A 15296-nucleotide genomic window follows, 5' to 3' on the forward strand; every position below is an offset into this window, starting at 1 on the left:
TCCAGAAAATTTTCATTATAAACCCAAAAGAATGAAAAATTGATAAAATGTTTATAGAATTGATTTTAAGCTTCGAGTAATCTCTGTCATTAGATGCTTTAAATTTTACTTTATTTAATATTGTTTTCAAATCTGATTGTCTTTTTAGTGCACAAATACACTGAATGGTGGTCAAAGTGGGAAACTTTGCCTTTTTTAAAGCTGCATTTCTGTAGTCAGTGATTTTTGAATGCATCTACTCAATAAGAAATTTATCATTAAGCAAAAAATAAGGCTTATTTCAAGTTTATATTATTAGTTTAAGTGATCTATCTTGGCTATCTAATCTTGCTAAATCCAAAATTTTGAGAAGGCAAGCACAAATAACAGTTATAAGTACATATTATTACAGGTTGAGCATCTGAAATGCTCCAAAATCTCAAAACTTTTTGAGCAGTACCAACAAATGCTCACTGGAGCATTTCAGATTTGGGATTTTCAGATTTGGGATGCTTAAGCAAAGGTAAGTATAATGCAAATATTCTAAAATCCCAAAAAGTTAGAAATCTGAAACACTTCTGGTTGCGAACATTTCAGATGAGGGATTATCAACCTATACAAATAACATTGGTTTTTTGTATTTTTTATTGTTGTTTTTAGTTAGATAACATTAAGTATTTGAGTTATATATTCTTTAAAGGTGTTTAGGGCTTCTTATAACATTCAGTGTGTATAGTAAATTTATTTCTATGTTATATATTATAATTCTGTGTATAAATTTAAATTATAGAGTCTCATGGTTGTCTTTGGATTTATGATAATACTATTTATCACATCTACAACATTTAATATAGAATCTGTGGTTAGACTAATTATGGCCATATTTGGCAGCAAATATGGTGTCTATTTTTAGCTATAGTTTCTAAAAAATACAAAGAAAAAGAGCAACAGTCTTTACCCTTCCAGACCATATTCCTGGAAATTGTGTAAGATCACAGAATATTTAAGAGTAAACCACTTTTGTCATAACACAATTATGTAGTTAGACTTAAGTGTCATTTTTCTCTAATATATGACAGTTACCATAGATACGGACAGTAGGAAAAAGGTTGTGTTTTTTTTACTTTTTCCAAGATCTGTTGAAATGGGCAGGTTAATATGGTCTGGGTCAGCATATACTGGATATACTGATTGAAAAGTTTTATGTCTGAAGTATTCTTAAAAATTAACCATGTGATTTTCTGTTTCTGACCTCATATTATCCCTGTTCTGTCACAAGATAACTGTTGGTTACTTTTAGTTACACAAATCAGTATTAGATTAAAACATTTCACCTATCCAGAGCTTATCTTTGATAGCTATAACTTTCAAAACATAACAAGAAAAATTCAACACCAGTTTCTATCACAAACGAAAAAAGAAAAAGCATCAGCATGTACTTACCTTCAAATTACACACAAGTCTTACAAGTGTAGACCATGGTTTCTGACTCTTTTAGGAAAGACAAAAAGAAATGGCAGAAAGTAATGAGAGGATGCTATAGAAAGGCACTTTGAAAATAGTGATGAGAGAAATTTGACTTTGAAGGATTTCATAAGAGGGAATGAAATGTAAACATAAGCATGTAGTCTATAGCTCTTAAGACAGGCACACACAATTTTAGATTCCTCATATTTTAATAAAAAGTAACTTTTTTAAGGCCGGGCATGGTGGCTCACGCCTGTAATCCTAGCACTCTGGTAGGCCAAGGCGGGCGGATTGCTCGAGGTCAGGAGTTTGAAACCAGCCTGAGCCAGAGCGAGACCTACTATAAACAGACTCTACTATAAACAGAAAGAAATTAATTGGCCAACTAATATATATAGAAAAAAAATTAGCCGGGCATGGTGGCTCATGCCTGTAGTCCCAGCAACTTGGGAGGCTGAGGCAGTAGGATTGCTTGAGCTCAGGATTTAAGATTGCTATGAGCTAGGCTGACGCTACGGCACTCACTCTAGCCTGGGCAACAAAGTGAGACTCTGTCTCAAAAAAAAAAGTAACTTTTTTAACTCGTCTAAACTCTGAAGAACAATTTTTCAGTAATCCCAGAATTTCAGGGATGATTGGGGTATTTGTTCTAAAGGAAATTGTATTTTCTTTGTAACTATTTTATTTGAATTAAAGGTTGCAGAGAGAGTGGCTGCAGAAAGAGCAGAATCTTGTGGCAATGGTAATAGTACTGGATACCAAATTCGTCTCCAGAGGTAAGAAGTATTCATTTCTTGTATACATGTTGATTGTGGTAAAGGTTTAAAGCTGGAGATTGAAAAGAAAGAAAATTTTTCCCATTTTTATGCTGGTCATGACTATTAGAAGTGACATTTAAAGCAATTGCAGCATAGATGGCTTGCCACCACCAACTCATCTTTTAATCCCAAATCAGTTTTGGATTATCTGTTTTAAATGTGCTTTTACATTTTGTAATGATTAGAAAAATAACTTTTTTCCTGGACATACATTAGTAGACCATCAGTCCCCCTGAAAGAATGTTGTCCTATCCCTTTTGGTGCTACCTACTCACCCCTGACTAACTTTATTTATTGATTTTGGTTTCTTGAATCCCCTAGTCAACTCCACTATACAGTACTTCTTTAGTCCTTTTCTGGAGCTCAGGATTCCATCTACTGTTTCAAATGAGGCAGACTTTCTGATCACTGAGCCAGGAATTTAGGCTTTATAAGTAATTGAGTTATTCTCAAAATTTTAATAGTTATGACTTTAAAAAGAAATCATTAACATCATGTCATGACAACAAAGATAATGTATAGTTAACTTGAATATAATATTTCCCATTTCTCTATTGTGGTAGGTGTTCTTATAATTAAAAACTTAAATATGAAGATTTTCATTAAAACTTCAAAAGCATTTCTAAAATTGGAGATTTGTTTTGAAACTTTTGTGGTACTTGTAAATTATTAGAGAAGAAAACCAATGCTTATTAATTCCTGTCTTTCATTGACAGTCGGTTGCCAAGGAAACAAGGTTCTATCTTATACTGTACAACAGGAATTATCCTTCAGTGGCTCCAGTCAGACTCGTGAGTATGTTTCAATTAAGGAAATAAATATTAACAAAACTTGTAATTATTAAATTGGCTTTAACTAGTTGTTAAAGACTAACTATTGTTTCTAAATTTTGTACTGAATTACATACTTCCCCCTTGTGATTTAGGCGTTTGTCCAGTGTTAGTCATATTGTGCTTGATGAAATTCATGAAAGAAATCTACAGTCAGATGTTTTAATGACTGTTATTAAAGATCTTCTCAACTTTCGTTCTGACCTGAAAGTAATATTGATGAGTGCAACATTGAATGCTGAGAAATTTTCAGAATATTTTGGTGAGTACAATTTATGATTATGCTAGAAAAGGTATCAGAAAACACTGAATTTAATTTTTTAAGAAACTAATATAGTAATAGGTACCTAGTAGTCAAAATAAATGTTTAGCAATTCATTTTATTGTAACATTGTCTTACCCTCTGGTTTCATGAATTGGAGAATTGGGCCTGTTTTTAATTCATAGTGAAGATTCATGTAGATTCTTGGTGCTACAATTAAATGATGACATCAATGAAATCAAACCACAGATTCAAATAATTTTATAAACTTTTTGTGATTCTTCTGTAGCTTTTGTGTACTTTTTCAGGCTAGGGTGGCAGTTTGCTAATAATACTACTAGTAACCACTTATGAAAGACACTTTCCATGTGCCAGGTAGTGTATTTGGCACTTTTCTCTTTATTAATCCTTAAAATAAGGATTTGAGGTAAGTACTGTTATTACTCCCATTTGTACAGATGGAAAAGCAGCTTCAGAGCAGTTAAGTAGCTTACCCAAGGTTGTGTAATTAACAGAAGGATGAGAGGCTCTAAACTAGATTTGAGTAGCTACAAAATTCATTCTTTTAAAATTATATCTTACTGTCTTTCATGCTTACAAATGTATCGGGGGGGATACGGAGGAAATTGAAGTGTAACATAGTAAAGTTTAATAAATGTTCTTCTTTTTGACTTTATAAAAGTTTTTTAAAATACATGCCAGTTAATTTTGAAAGCCTTGTAAGATAAGTTGGGGCAGGTATTATTATTATTATTATTATTTTTTTTTTAAATGAGACACCCAGAACTAACATTGAACACCTTGCTCAAATTTATGCAAGTCAGAGGCAGAGCAGTGATACCAGCTCAGATATTTTGGCCTCTGGTGTGATGTTGGTCTTTGTTAACAGTGTGTGATGCTTATTTTGTTTGTTATGAAAATATAAATAGCATTTAAATAATAGTACAGACATAATTTTTATTAATGATTCCGAAATAGTAAATAATAATTTAGTATTGGTTAGATCTTATTTTGACTACTTTTCTTCCCTAATTCTAAATGTCACAGAAGGTAGTGCTTCTTATATAGATTTTAGTAAAACTTTGATTCTGATGTGGCACCATCTTGGTTAATGATGAAAAGAAAATAGACTCCTAACTAACAGGTTTTGAGTGAGTTCAACTTAAAATACTCTACTCTTTCATATTCTGTGTTATTTTGTAGGATTATAAGATGTCTGTATTGTTTAGTAGCAGTAAAATGGTATTGAGTGAAGACTAGACTGCTGCTTTTTTCTAAACAAGATATGGAAAAAATAGGGTAGAACTATAAAAACTACAGAACCATTTTCTGAAGATAAGAATAGTAATAGGCCGGGCGCGGTGGCTCAAGCCTGTAATCCTAGCACTCTGGGAGGCCAAGGTGGGCGGATTGCTCGAGATCAGGAGTTTGAAACCAGCCTGAGCAAGAGCAAGACCCCGTCTCTACTATAAATAGAAAGAAATTAATTGGCCAACTAATATATATATATATAAATTAGCCGGGCATGGTGGCACATGCCTGTAGTCCCAGCTACTCGGGAGGCTGAGGCAGAAGGATTGCTTGAGCCCAGGAGTTTGAGGTTGCTGTGAGCTAGGCTGACGCCACGGCACTCACTCTAGCCTGGGCAACAAGCGAGATTCTGTCTCAAAAAAAAAAAAAAAAAGAATAGTAATAGTGTACTGTCCTATTTACAGTATATTGCTTTTTTGAACATTTGAGTACAAATTTATGCTTATGTTTTGTCTTCTGTAATAGGTAACTGTCCAATGATACACATACCTGGTTTTACTTTTCCAGTTGTAGAGTATCTTTTGGAAGATATAATTGAAAAAATAAGGTAAGTAAACATTAGAAAACAAAAGAAATTAAAAAGTACTAGTATGTCATCTTTCTTATTTCAAACTTTAGTCTCAGAAACTCACCATTGACTACTACTTTCTAAAACATTTTTCCATGAGTTAGGGATTCACAAACTTAGCTGCACATTAAAATCACCTGGACCTTTTTAAAATCCACATGCTCGATTCTTTCCCCCTTAATTACATTATAATGTCTGGGGTGGTGGCCAGGCATCAATATTTTTTGAGGATCCTTGTCAGCAAAGTTTGGCAACCTCTGTTTTTAATATTTGAATCTCTCTTCTAGTTCCTACCTGTTTTTCATTCTCCTTTGCTGGCTTCCATTGCCCACCCTTTAAATATGATTTCACCCAGGGTTCTCAGTCTTTTTATATTTTCACTATGCCATTTTATCTATTTCCATGACCATAGTTCTGTATTTTCACAGCTCTTAGCATTATAGCTTCAGGACTAATGTTCTTCCTAAATTCTAAACTTGTTTTCTATTCAGCAGCATTCCAGTACCACAGAACCTGTAAACCTACTTTTTTGAAGCCAAAATTATTACCTTGCATTTGATCCCTGCCATTCTACAAAAAAAATAAAACAGCATGTCTTGCCCAATATACCTTAGAATGGTTAATGATATTATTCTCTGCCCAGTTCTCTCACCTATAAATCAGAAGAGCTAACATTTCAAGCAGTTAGGTACTAGCATATGCTAACTGCTTTACATGCTGAGTAACCAAGTTACTCCAAATCATTTTGTACTTATCCCCAACACATGCAACCTCTCTTCTTAAACATGCCTTTTCATTTTTATTTACTTAGGTCCTTATTATTTCTCCTGCTCTAATAGGTTCTCTTTTGGTACTGTGGTCTTCACTCTTGCAACTGCTACCATGTATTTTCCTAAAAACAAATCTTACCAAGTGAGCTTTCTCCCCTCAAGCCTCTTGCATATGTGATACCTCTTTAAAAAGAGGTAAGAGTCTTTTTAAGAGTCTTTTTCAGTTGGCCATGGGCTATAGCAGAGTACCTCAGTTGGTATGCCCAAGTCGTTGATCCCTTTAACACTCTGGCCACTGGTCTTTAACTGCTAGCAGCCTTCTCTAGGGGGCTATACAGAATTATATTTGTATTGCTTGATGAGAACAGATCTGGGAAAGCACAGCCCCATAGGATCAGGTTCAGTTCCTTAGCTAATCATCCCAAGGCCCTTTATAGTCTGGCCCCATGCTCTTTTTCTCATCCAAGTACTAACCAGGCCCAACCCTATGTAGCTTCCGAGATCAGATGAGATTGCGTGTGTTCAGGGTGGTATGGCTGTAGACCCCATCCTCTTTTTCTAACCTCATTTCCCAGTGATGTATTTCATGACTTGCTCATGCTAAATGTACCATTCTCTCATGTGCCAGGCATGAGTTTATGCTGTTACATGTTATCTCCTCTTTTAAGACTCCTGTTTGTCATCTTATTCACCCTTTGATCTGTAAACTATTGGTTATATAAGAAAAGTCCTAGCCTGGTTACCCGTTAAGCCTTCTCTGATACCTCTCACAAACTCAGTTGCTTTCTCATCTAGACTCCCATAGCACTTTTATCTTACTTAACGCTTACCTTATTTACCTTGTGGTATATCTCTTTATATTCTTTATATTTGCCTCTTTCAAATACAGATTTCAAACTTTTCAAGGTCCAGAATTTTGTCTTGTTCATAGCACAGTGCCTGGCCTACAGTAAACATCTGAATAAATAAAGGAATAGTTGTAGAAATAGTTGTGATGAGATTTTTTCAAGACTCTATACCTCACTTGTTAAACAAGAAAATCAGGAAGTGAGAGTGCAGGAGGTGAGAGCAAAGATCCTATAGCTTATTTTACATGGGGATAAGTCTACTGAATTTTGACTGGACGTTTATTTAACAAGTATTTTTTTTTAACATTATTTTCTTTTCCTTGTTTCCCTTACAAAACTAAATGTGAACAAATACAAATAACCAGTACTTATAAAGCTTTACTGTACGTCTTGTACGGTAGTAGGGTCTGAGCATAAAGCAAAGAAAGACATGGTATATGCCCTCAGAATTTATGTCTAGACAGGAGACTTATAAGCTATTACATGCATAGTCTGGGGGATTGAGGAGTGTATCGGAAGTGAGATTATATAAATCAGTTATAGATTGGACAAGTCAGGAAAGCAGTGAAGGGTCAGTAGGTAGGGAAATTGTATGTCAGAGAGGGTAGAACTTACTAAAAGTGAGAGAGACAGCATGTAATGGTTTTCTATGCCCTGGTTTTATCATCAGTGGCCATAAATTTTCTGCATACTCTCTTCTCAATTCCACTTTTTACCATGTCTCCCATTTCATAAATGTGCCATCCCATGGCACATTTAGCATTTGCTTTCTAAGAGAATATTAGACAACAGGTTGACAATTAAGAAAACAAAGTTTTGGGGATCAGTAAGCTAAAGTTACATGATGATGAATTGCTTTGTTAAGCTCCCTAGAAGGCAGGGCATGTAGCTGAGGGGTCTCTTGAAGCAAAAAGATGATGTCTGTGTATTTGCCATCCCCTAACCAGCTCTAAGAGGACAGTAGGAGCAGGGTGGTTGTTGGTTAGACATTTTCATCAGAAGCCCCCGGGTATCACTTCCCAGAAAAAGAGCTGCGCAACAGGGAAGTAGGAAGGAGGAAACACAGTTGTGAGACCGAGAGTAGGACAAGGTGATATGGAAGGTTCTGGTTGAGCATAGTGATTGGGGATGGGAGTGGAGGTTTGAAGGTTATCTCTGTTTTTAGAATTTCTGGAAAGGGAACCAACTCTAGGTCCATATTGCTGACTAGGGCCAGTCTCTGCCTCAGGTTGCCCTACTTCAAGTTGGTGCCTCTATATGTATCGAAGACTTAGGGGAATCCTGGGTCACAGGCACTGAATAGGGCAGGGGATTAACACTTTTTCACTGTCTACTATATCAGACATTATGCTTTACTTTATCACATTTTTTTTTTTTTTTTGAGACAGAGTCTCACTTTGTTGCCTAGGCTAGAGTGAGTGTCGTGGCATTAGCCTGGCTCACAGCAACCTCAATCTCCGGGGCTCAGCGATCCTACTGCCTCAGCCTCCCGAGTAGCTGGGACTACAGGCATGCGCCACCATGCCTGGCTAAGTTTTTGTATATATATTTTTAGTTGGTCAATTAATTTATTTCTATTTTTGGTAGAGACGGGGTCTCGCTCAGGCTGGTTTCGAACTCCTGACCTTGAGCAATCCGCCCGCCTCGGCCTCCCAAAGTGCTAGGATTACAGGCGTGAGCCACCACGCCCAGCCCTTTATCACATTTTTTAAAATTCTCACACCAATACTGTTATAAGGATATTAATCTCTCAAATAAGAAAACTAAAGGCCATATAGTTGGGTGGGGAACCTGTGGCCGTCTGGATCCTTGAGTGTGGCCTTTTGATTGAATCCAAATTTTACAGAACAGATCCTTTTAATAAAGGACAATATTTCTGTCTGACTCCAAAGCCCATGCTCTGCCGCCTCCACCCTCATTCCATCTGTATGCTATCCTGTAGGTGAACTCAGAGAGGCTTTGGGGTTAAAGTGTAGGTTCGTTTTTCTTTGTCTTTCTCCACTCCTCCATGCCTCTAAGAACTCACAGTGGTAGGTAGATGGGCAGGTGTAGCCTCTGTGTTTTTAGCAATCACTGTGGAATAGTGGAATCATAATATAGCACTGGATTGATGCACAGGACACTTGAATGCTGATTCTTGATCTGCCATTAGTTATAACTGTGTGAGCAGAATTAAATAGTTCTCTAGCATGGATCTGTAGGTCTGTGGATACACTATCTGAATCTCCTGGGGCACTAATTAAAATTCTTAGATTAACACATCCCAGGCAGACCTACTGAATCTAAATCACAGGGGGTAGGATTTAGGAATCTGGGTTTTCAAGCTCCCCAGGGGATTCCTTTATGCAGTCAGGTTTGGAAAACTTCTTTTTAAAAATTTGAATCTTTGAACTAGGCAGTCATTAACTGTAACTTTGTACTTATGTTAATGTTAACTTTTGTTTTAGAGCAAACTTAAAATTGAAGGTTAAAGTTACTCTAATTTTTTTTTTACTAAATATGGTCTAATGTTTATATACTTCAGTGGAGAAAAATGATTTTTATCTGAAATGTCAGGTTTTATATATTGTGAACACTTAGAAATAAACTGATGTTTTAACTAACATGCACTTGAAAGTACAATGAAAATGTTCTTTAAATCCTTTTGAAAATCTTAAAATGTAAGAAGTCACAGATACTAGCTAAAATCAAAAGGTTTTAAAAGTATAAGTATTTAAGGACACTTTTATTTTAGATATGTTCCAGACCAAAAAGAACAGAGATCCCAGTTTAAGAGGGGTTTCATGCAAGGGCATGTAAATCGGCAAGAAAAAGAAGAAAAAGAAGCAATCTATAAAGAACGCTGGCCAGATTATGTAAGGGAACTACGAAGAAGGTAAATTTATTTTGTTTGAAGGCGAGAACACAGCAGCTAAATGACTAAAAAGGCAGTTGGGGGGGTTGTCTTCTTGAATTTGTACACACTGAAAGTAATATCTTGTGAATCTCTATTCCAGCTTAAATACTATGCTGATTTGATTTTTAAGCACTGTTGTCCCAGTAATTCTCCCCTATCTTAGATTATTTTCCTCCATCTGCAGATTGAGTTAATTTTAAGCTTTTATAGCAAATTAAGTCACAGGAAACTTTATCAAGTATTTTATGACTTCTGTTTAACTTTGATAGGTATTCTGCAAGTACTGTAGATGTTCTAGAAATGATGGATGATGATAAAGTTGATCTGAATTTGATTGCTGCTCTTATCCGATATATTGTTTTGGAAGAAGAGGTTAGTTTTATTTTAAAGTAACATAATTTTAATTTTGTTAATGTATGAAGGCCATGAAGAAAATAATTTTCCTAAATGCTTTTAAAAATAGACCATGGAAGAAATTGCTTGGACACTAGAAATAAGAATCTCAAAATAGTAAAATATTTAGGCATTTGACCTGTTTGAAGAAAAGACTAAACAAATAAATATATGGATTATAAAACTTATTTTTAGAAAATATGCTTATGTTCTTTTAATTGTTAATTAAAATATCGTGAGCTAGTATAATTTTAATGAACACTTAAGTGTTTAAACAGTTTTACTGTTATTGTGTTTTATTAGTGTGATCCTTTGTAATGGTCATTTCTTCTTTGTATAGGATGGTGCAATACTGGTCTTTCTACCAGGCTGGGACAATATCAGCACTTTACATGATCTTTTGATGTCACAAGTGATGTTTAAATCAGGTATTATATAAATATATTGTATTGCAATGCCATAAGTGATATTTGAATCATTATGTAGCATGTTTTTTTTCCCCTTTCATTTGAAAAAGTGTTGCTTCTGAGGCTACCTCAGTGTTAAGAATTTGGTAATCTAAGCCAAGATTGAGGTTTTTGAAAAGTCTTCTCTAAAGTTCTGGGTCACAGATGAAGGTGGTGGATTTGTAGTAAAGCTAGTTATTTATTTAGTATTATGAAGAAAATATTTTACCACTTTCACTTAAGCAGATTAGCTTAATAAATTTGGCCCTTAAAGTAAAAATGTTGGCATTTGGAGTTTTTTTTATTTTTTCACTCACTGCTGCTGAAAAGAATGAATTTATCCCTTAGCCCAGTGTTTCTGAGCTCTTACTATGCAATAGAGTCACCCACGGAGCTTCTTTAAAATTCGGGTACCTAGACTCCATCATTGCTCCAAACCTAAGAATGTGACCCAGACATCTGAAGTTTTTTTTAAATTCCTCAGGTGATTTTGATTCAAGAGCATGGTTTAAAAGACATAAAATCTCATAACTTAGAGAAGTGCATGAGGACATTTTTCTCCTGTAAAATTTAGTCAAAGCATTTTCAGAAATCATTATTAACTTCAAGTAGATAAAATACAAAGCAAATTCTATTTAGTATATTATAGTTCTGAAAATAGTTGCTAACCTCACTCTGTTGAAGTGCTTTTGACACATTTAATCTTTACAAGGCACTAGAAAATATTTTGATTTAATTGTATTGGCTGAAATAGTAAAGGTGTATTTTTATTCTTTTTAAACTCTATTGTAATGCCCTTAAGGCATTCTCTATGATTAAAATTATTTCCTATCTAGCTGTGAAAATTTTTGAGCTAATTAATATGACTTCTTTATAAAGAAATTTTCTTTTCTCTGTTTTCAATAGCTTTATAGAAAAATACAGTGATGATTATACAGCTGAATTTTTTTTTAGTCAACTAGAAATTTTTTAGCTGAATCTTCTAACTTAGACCTCTCTTCCCCCATCATAACATTACTATCCAGTGTACTTACAGTTTTAAAAAATAAGAGTGTGTATTTAATGACTAATATTAAATTAAGATATATGCCAAAGTGTGACATTATTGTTATATTTAATGTGTGGGGTGGACAGTGGGAAAAGGATGGGGTATTATAGATTGCTGTAATTGACTTCATAACTCTAATTTGAATTAATTACTCCAAGGAAAGAGGTATCATTTTTTACATTTACCACCAGCTCAATTCCTTTTGAAGGAAATTTATCCAAAACTTAACAAGAATTTTTTTTCTCGAGTAAATTATATAGAAAAACATTTAGTCTTAATAGTTATGTACCTAGCTACTGTAGGAAGAGAGAAAATTGGCCTAACTCCATGCTGATGAGAAGTAAATTTTGAATGATAGTTTATTGAATGCTTATCACCCTCTTATGTATTTCTTCTCGTAAGAGTATAGACTTTGTATGGACTCCATTTTTAATGCAGTGTCAGCAATATAGATTTTTTTTTCCCAATTATATTCTCCTCAACAGAATTGTTTTCACTTTCATTATCCCTGGCTGCTTAACTTTATAAGCTTTTTGTAACAAAACATTTTAAACATACAGAAAACTAGAGAATCATAATGAATACCATATACCCATGACTTCAGGGAAAGAGTTACTTTTTCAGTCTAGTTATTTCCTTTTTAAAGTAAATTGTAGCTATCATATTTTATCTCTAAATATATAAGCATGCATTTGTAAAAAAAAAAAGACAATTTTCTGTATAACCATAATTCCATTGTCATACCTATTCTTAATATCATTTAATAATCCAGACTATAATTAGATTTTCCTATTTTTTTCCAAAAGTGTCTTTTACAGCTAGCTTGTTCAAACTACAGAAAATATAAGCCAGGTGAATCTTTTAATCTAGCTTTAGAATATTATTCCCCTCCACTCCCTTTTCCCCATGGTAATAGACTTGTGGAAAAGACCAGGCCAGTTGCCCTGTAAGTCCAACTTCTGGATTTATCTGTCTCTGTGATGTCCTTCCGTTTGATTCTCTTTTACCCGTATTTCCTGTAACCTGGAAGTTATATCTATATGCTTGATTCAATTCAAGTTAAGTATTTTTGGCTTGAGTATTTTATAGTTGATATATTCATATTGTCACATAGTCAAGTAATTCAGAGCATTTTTTTTTTTAGCAACATACATTGCTTGTTCACTACTTTTTATTACTTTTTAAGATTCATAAAATCTTTTCAGAGAGTCATAAAAGTCTATGGAGAGCATCGTATCTCCTTTGGATAATAGTTCTTTTCTGGGGAAATATAGCTGTCTTGAGCCATTTGGACACCATTATTAGAGATTTAAGTAAAGTTGCATTTTTGTTAACCATAGTTAAACATGAAATTAGTCCTTGATTTCTTAACATTCTCCCTCTTTTCCATCTCTGTACTACACCAAACTTTATCTGTTGGCTAATAATCATGAATGGGTGAACTATTTCATTTTGAAACTTAAAAAGTAGGCATATAATTTCGTATATTTATAAAAAATTGTGTTTAAAAATGTGTGTCACTTTGGAATGTGTTATTAAATATTTTTAACCTAGACTATTTTATTATTTTCTAAGTAGGACGTGAATATTTAATAAGTAATTTGCTCTAAAAATTCAGATATTAATAGTCTGCATGATTGAAATAGTGAGGATCACCCAACATCTACAAATTTACATTCATATTAAGCAAAATTCTTGGCTCTTCATTTTACCAGTGGGGATAGAATTAATGATCTTTTACTGGTGTAATTTGAAAAGATTACTCCCAACTTATGACCATTATTAAGAATTTGGGTAAAATGCTTATCAATATGAAATAAATTAACAGAATAAAATGTCAGTTTGAACTTGTTGGAGCACTCAGAAAACAAGAATATAAAAAATGATTTATTAGAAATAAAAATTTATATTTAGAAATATAAATTTAAAATAATGTCCCTCAGTATTTGAATTAATTGTCTCATATATGTTTGATGAAGTTTTTCAGCAATTCTTTATCTTAAAGTTTAATTTTCTTTTAATTTTCAGATAAGTTTCTAATTATACCGTTACATTCGCTGATGCCTACAGTTAATCAGACACAGGTATGTTGTTAAATGTATCCTTTTCTATCTTTCAAACAGAGGCAAGCTTTAAGGACTGCTTATTGTTTATTTTCTTTTATTTTTTTAAGGAGCATTTTCAAATAGTAATCCATATAAAAAAATACTTCCTTGCGAACCTTTGCAAATGAGTCTTCAGGGGATGATTGCACAAAAACTTGAATAACAGAGGGTAATCCACAAATCAAATTAGTTTTGTCAACGTTAGGGAAAAGTTTAAAGAATTGGTTTCACCAATAACTTGCTTTGGTTTCCTGAATAAAAGAAAAAGGTATGTGAATACCACTAAAAATAACTCAGCCTAGAAATTAATTACCTGTGACATACTACAGCTTGATGTTTGTGATTTTAATTTAATCAAATTAGTATTTTATTTATTTTTTTTTTTTACTGGTATGAGATTTCCTGTTTAATTAATAATGCATTACAAATGTTTTGGTTCTGTCAGAAACAGGCACTTACCTAATTAGAATGAACACTGCATTCTCAGGGGCAAGATAATTTTATGAACCACAGTGTTTGCAGGCCTTGGTAGAATGAAATTGGTGAGAAAATCTGCCTCTCTTCCTTTATAGTTTCTCTACTCCTCTTTTTGTAAGAAAATGTCAATATATTTTTTACTGGGATCCTTTCAATATCCTTTTTGCTGGCACCTGAATAAGACTCAGCCAACTGAATTAGATACAGAGAGTACATACCTGGGGGAAGAAAGAATCTCTTAATTCCAAAGAGTATCCAATGTAGACATACTTCCATCTTTGACACCATAACCTAGTAAATTAATGTATTCCTCTGCTAGAGAATATGTGAATAGCCTGCGAAACATTTGCTTTATTACTTCCCATTTTTATAAATAAAGAGATAAGTTGATGCATTATTTTTGCATTGTAGCCAGTAGTACTTGACTTGACTGCCTTTCTTCCTTCTACTTCAGTGGTATTGTAGGGATAGGGCTGTGGGAGCAGTATTGTTGGTAGGATTCAGCATTTGAAAGGTGTTTTTTTTTTTTTTTCCACTTCTTTGATCTCAAGCTAGTAAATAGTGGTATAGTCAGCTAGCATCCATTGTGTTGGGTTGGGCTTCTGCCTTATTGACTAGTGTCCTTACCCCTTGTAGGTTTGGCCTGATTCTTATCCTTAAAGTAACTTTCTTTCCCTCTACTTTATACCCTCCAGCTTTTATTAAAAGACATGCTATAAATTTAAATAATGATATTTCATTTGAAATTTTGTTTGTGATAAGATTATGACATCTGTAGGAGATATAGTTTGGTTTACCAAAAGAGAATTTTGTAGTATTGGAAATGATGTATACTATAAATATATCTATAAATATATGTCAGTGAATGAACACAGAATGCTAAAAATGAACAGTATATGAAGTAATGCCTCTAATTGCAAAAATGATATATCAGAAATTTGTATACTTTTGGGATTTTGATGTATTTATTCTTACAGGTATTTAAAAAAACCCCTCCTGGTGTTCGGAAAATAGTAATTGCTACCAACATTGCTGAGACTAGGTAAAAATAATTTTAAGTATCAATTACTGATGATTG

General features: G+C 33.7%; 1 protein-coding gene across 1 annotated transcript in view; it reads left to right on the top strand.

The window, feature by feature from the left end:
- The window catches only part of DHX36 (DEAH-box helicase 36), a 52974-nt gene that overhangs the window by 14720 nt on the left and 22958 nt on the right, over positions 1 to 15296 (top strand). Inside the window, exons 6-14 of the mRNA XM_012774381.3 lie at positions 2143 to 2222; positions 2981 to 3055; positions 3190 to 3356; positions 5133 to 5214; positions 9588 to 9728; positions 10019 to 10121; positions 10483 to 10570; positions 13665 to 13720; positions 15196 to 15260. Of these exons, the coding sequence (XP_012629835.1) occupies positions 2143 to 2222; positions 2981 to 3055; positions 3190 to 3356; positions 5133 to 5214; positions 9588 to 9728; positions 10019 to 10121; positions 10483 to 10570; positions 13665 to 13720; positions 15196 to 15260 (857 nt within the window). The remainder of the gene's footprint in view (positions 1 to 2142; positions 2223 to 2980; positions 3056 to 3189; positions 3357 to 5132; positions 5215 to 9587; positions 9729 to 10018; positions 10122 to 10482; positions 10571 to 13664; positions 13721 to 15195; positions 15261 to 15296) is intronic.

This window comes from Microcebus murinus, chromosome 1 (genome assembly GCF_040939455.1).
Source record: "Microcebus murinus isolate Inina chromosome 1, M.murinus_Inina_mat1.0, whole genome shotgun sequence".
NCBI lineage: Eukaryota > Metazoa > Chordata > Mammalia > Primates > Cheirogaleidae > Microcebus > Microcebus murinus.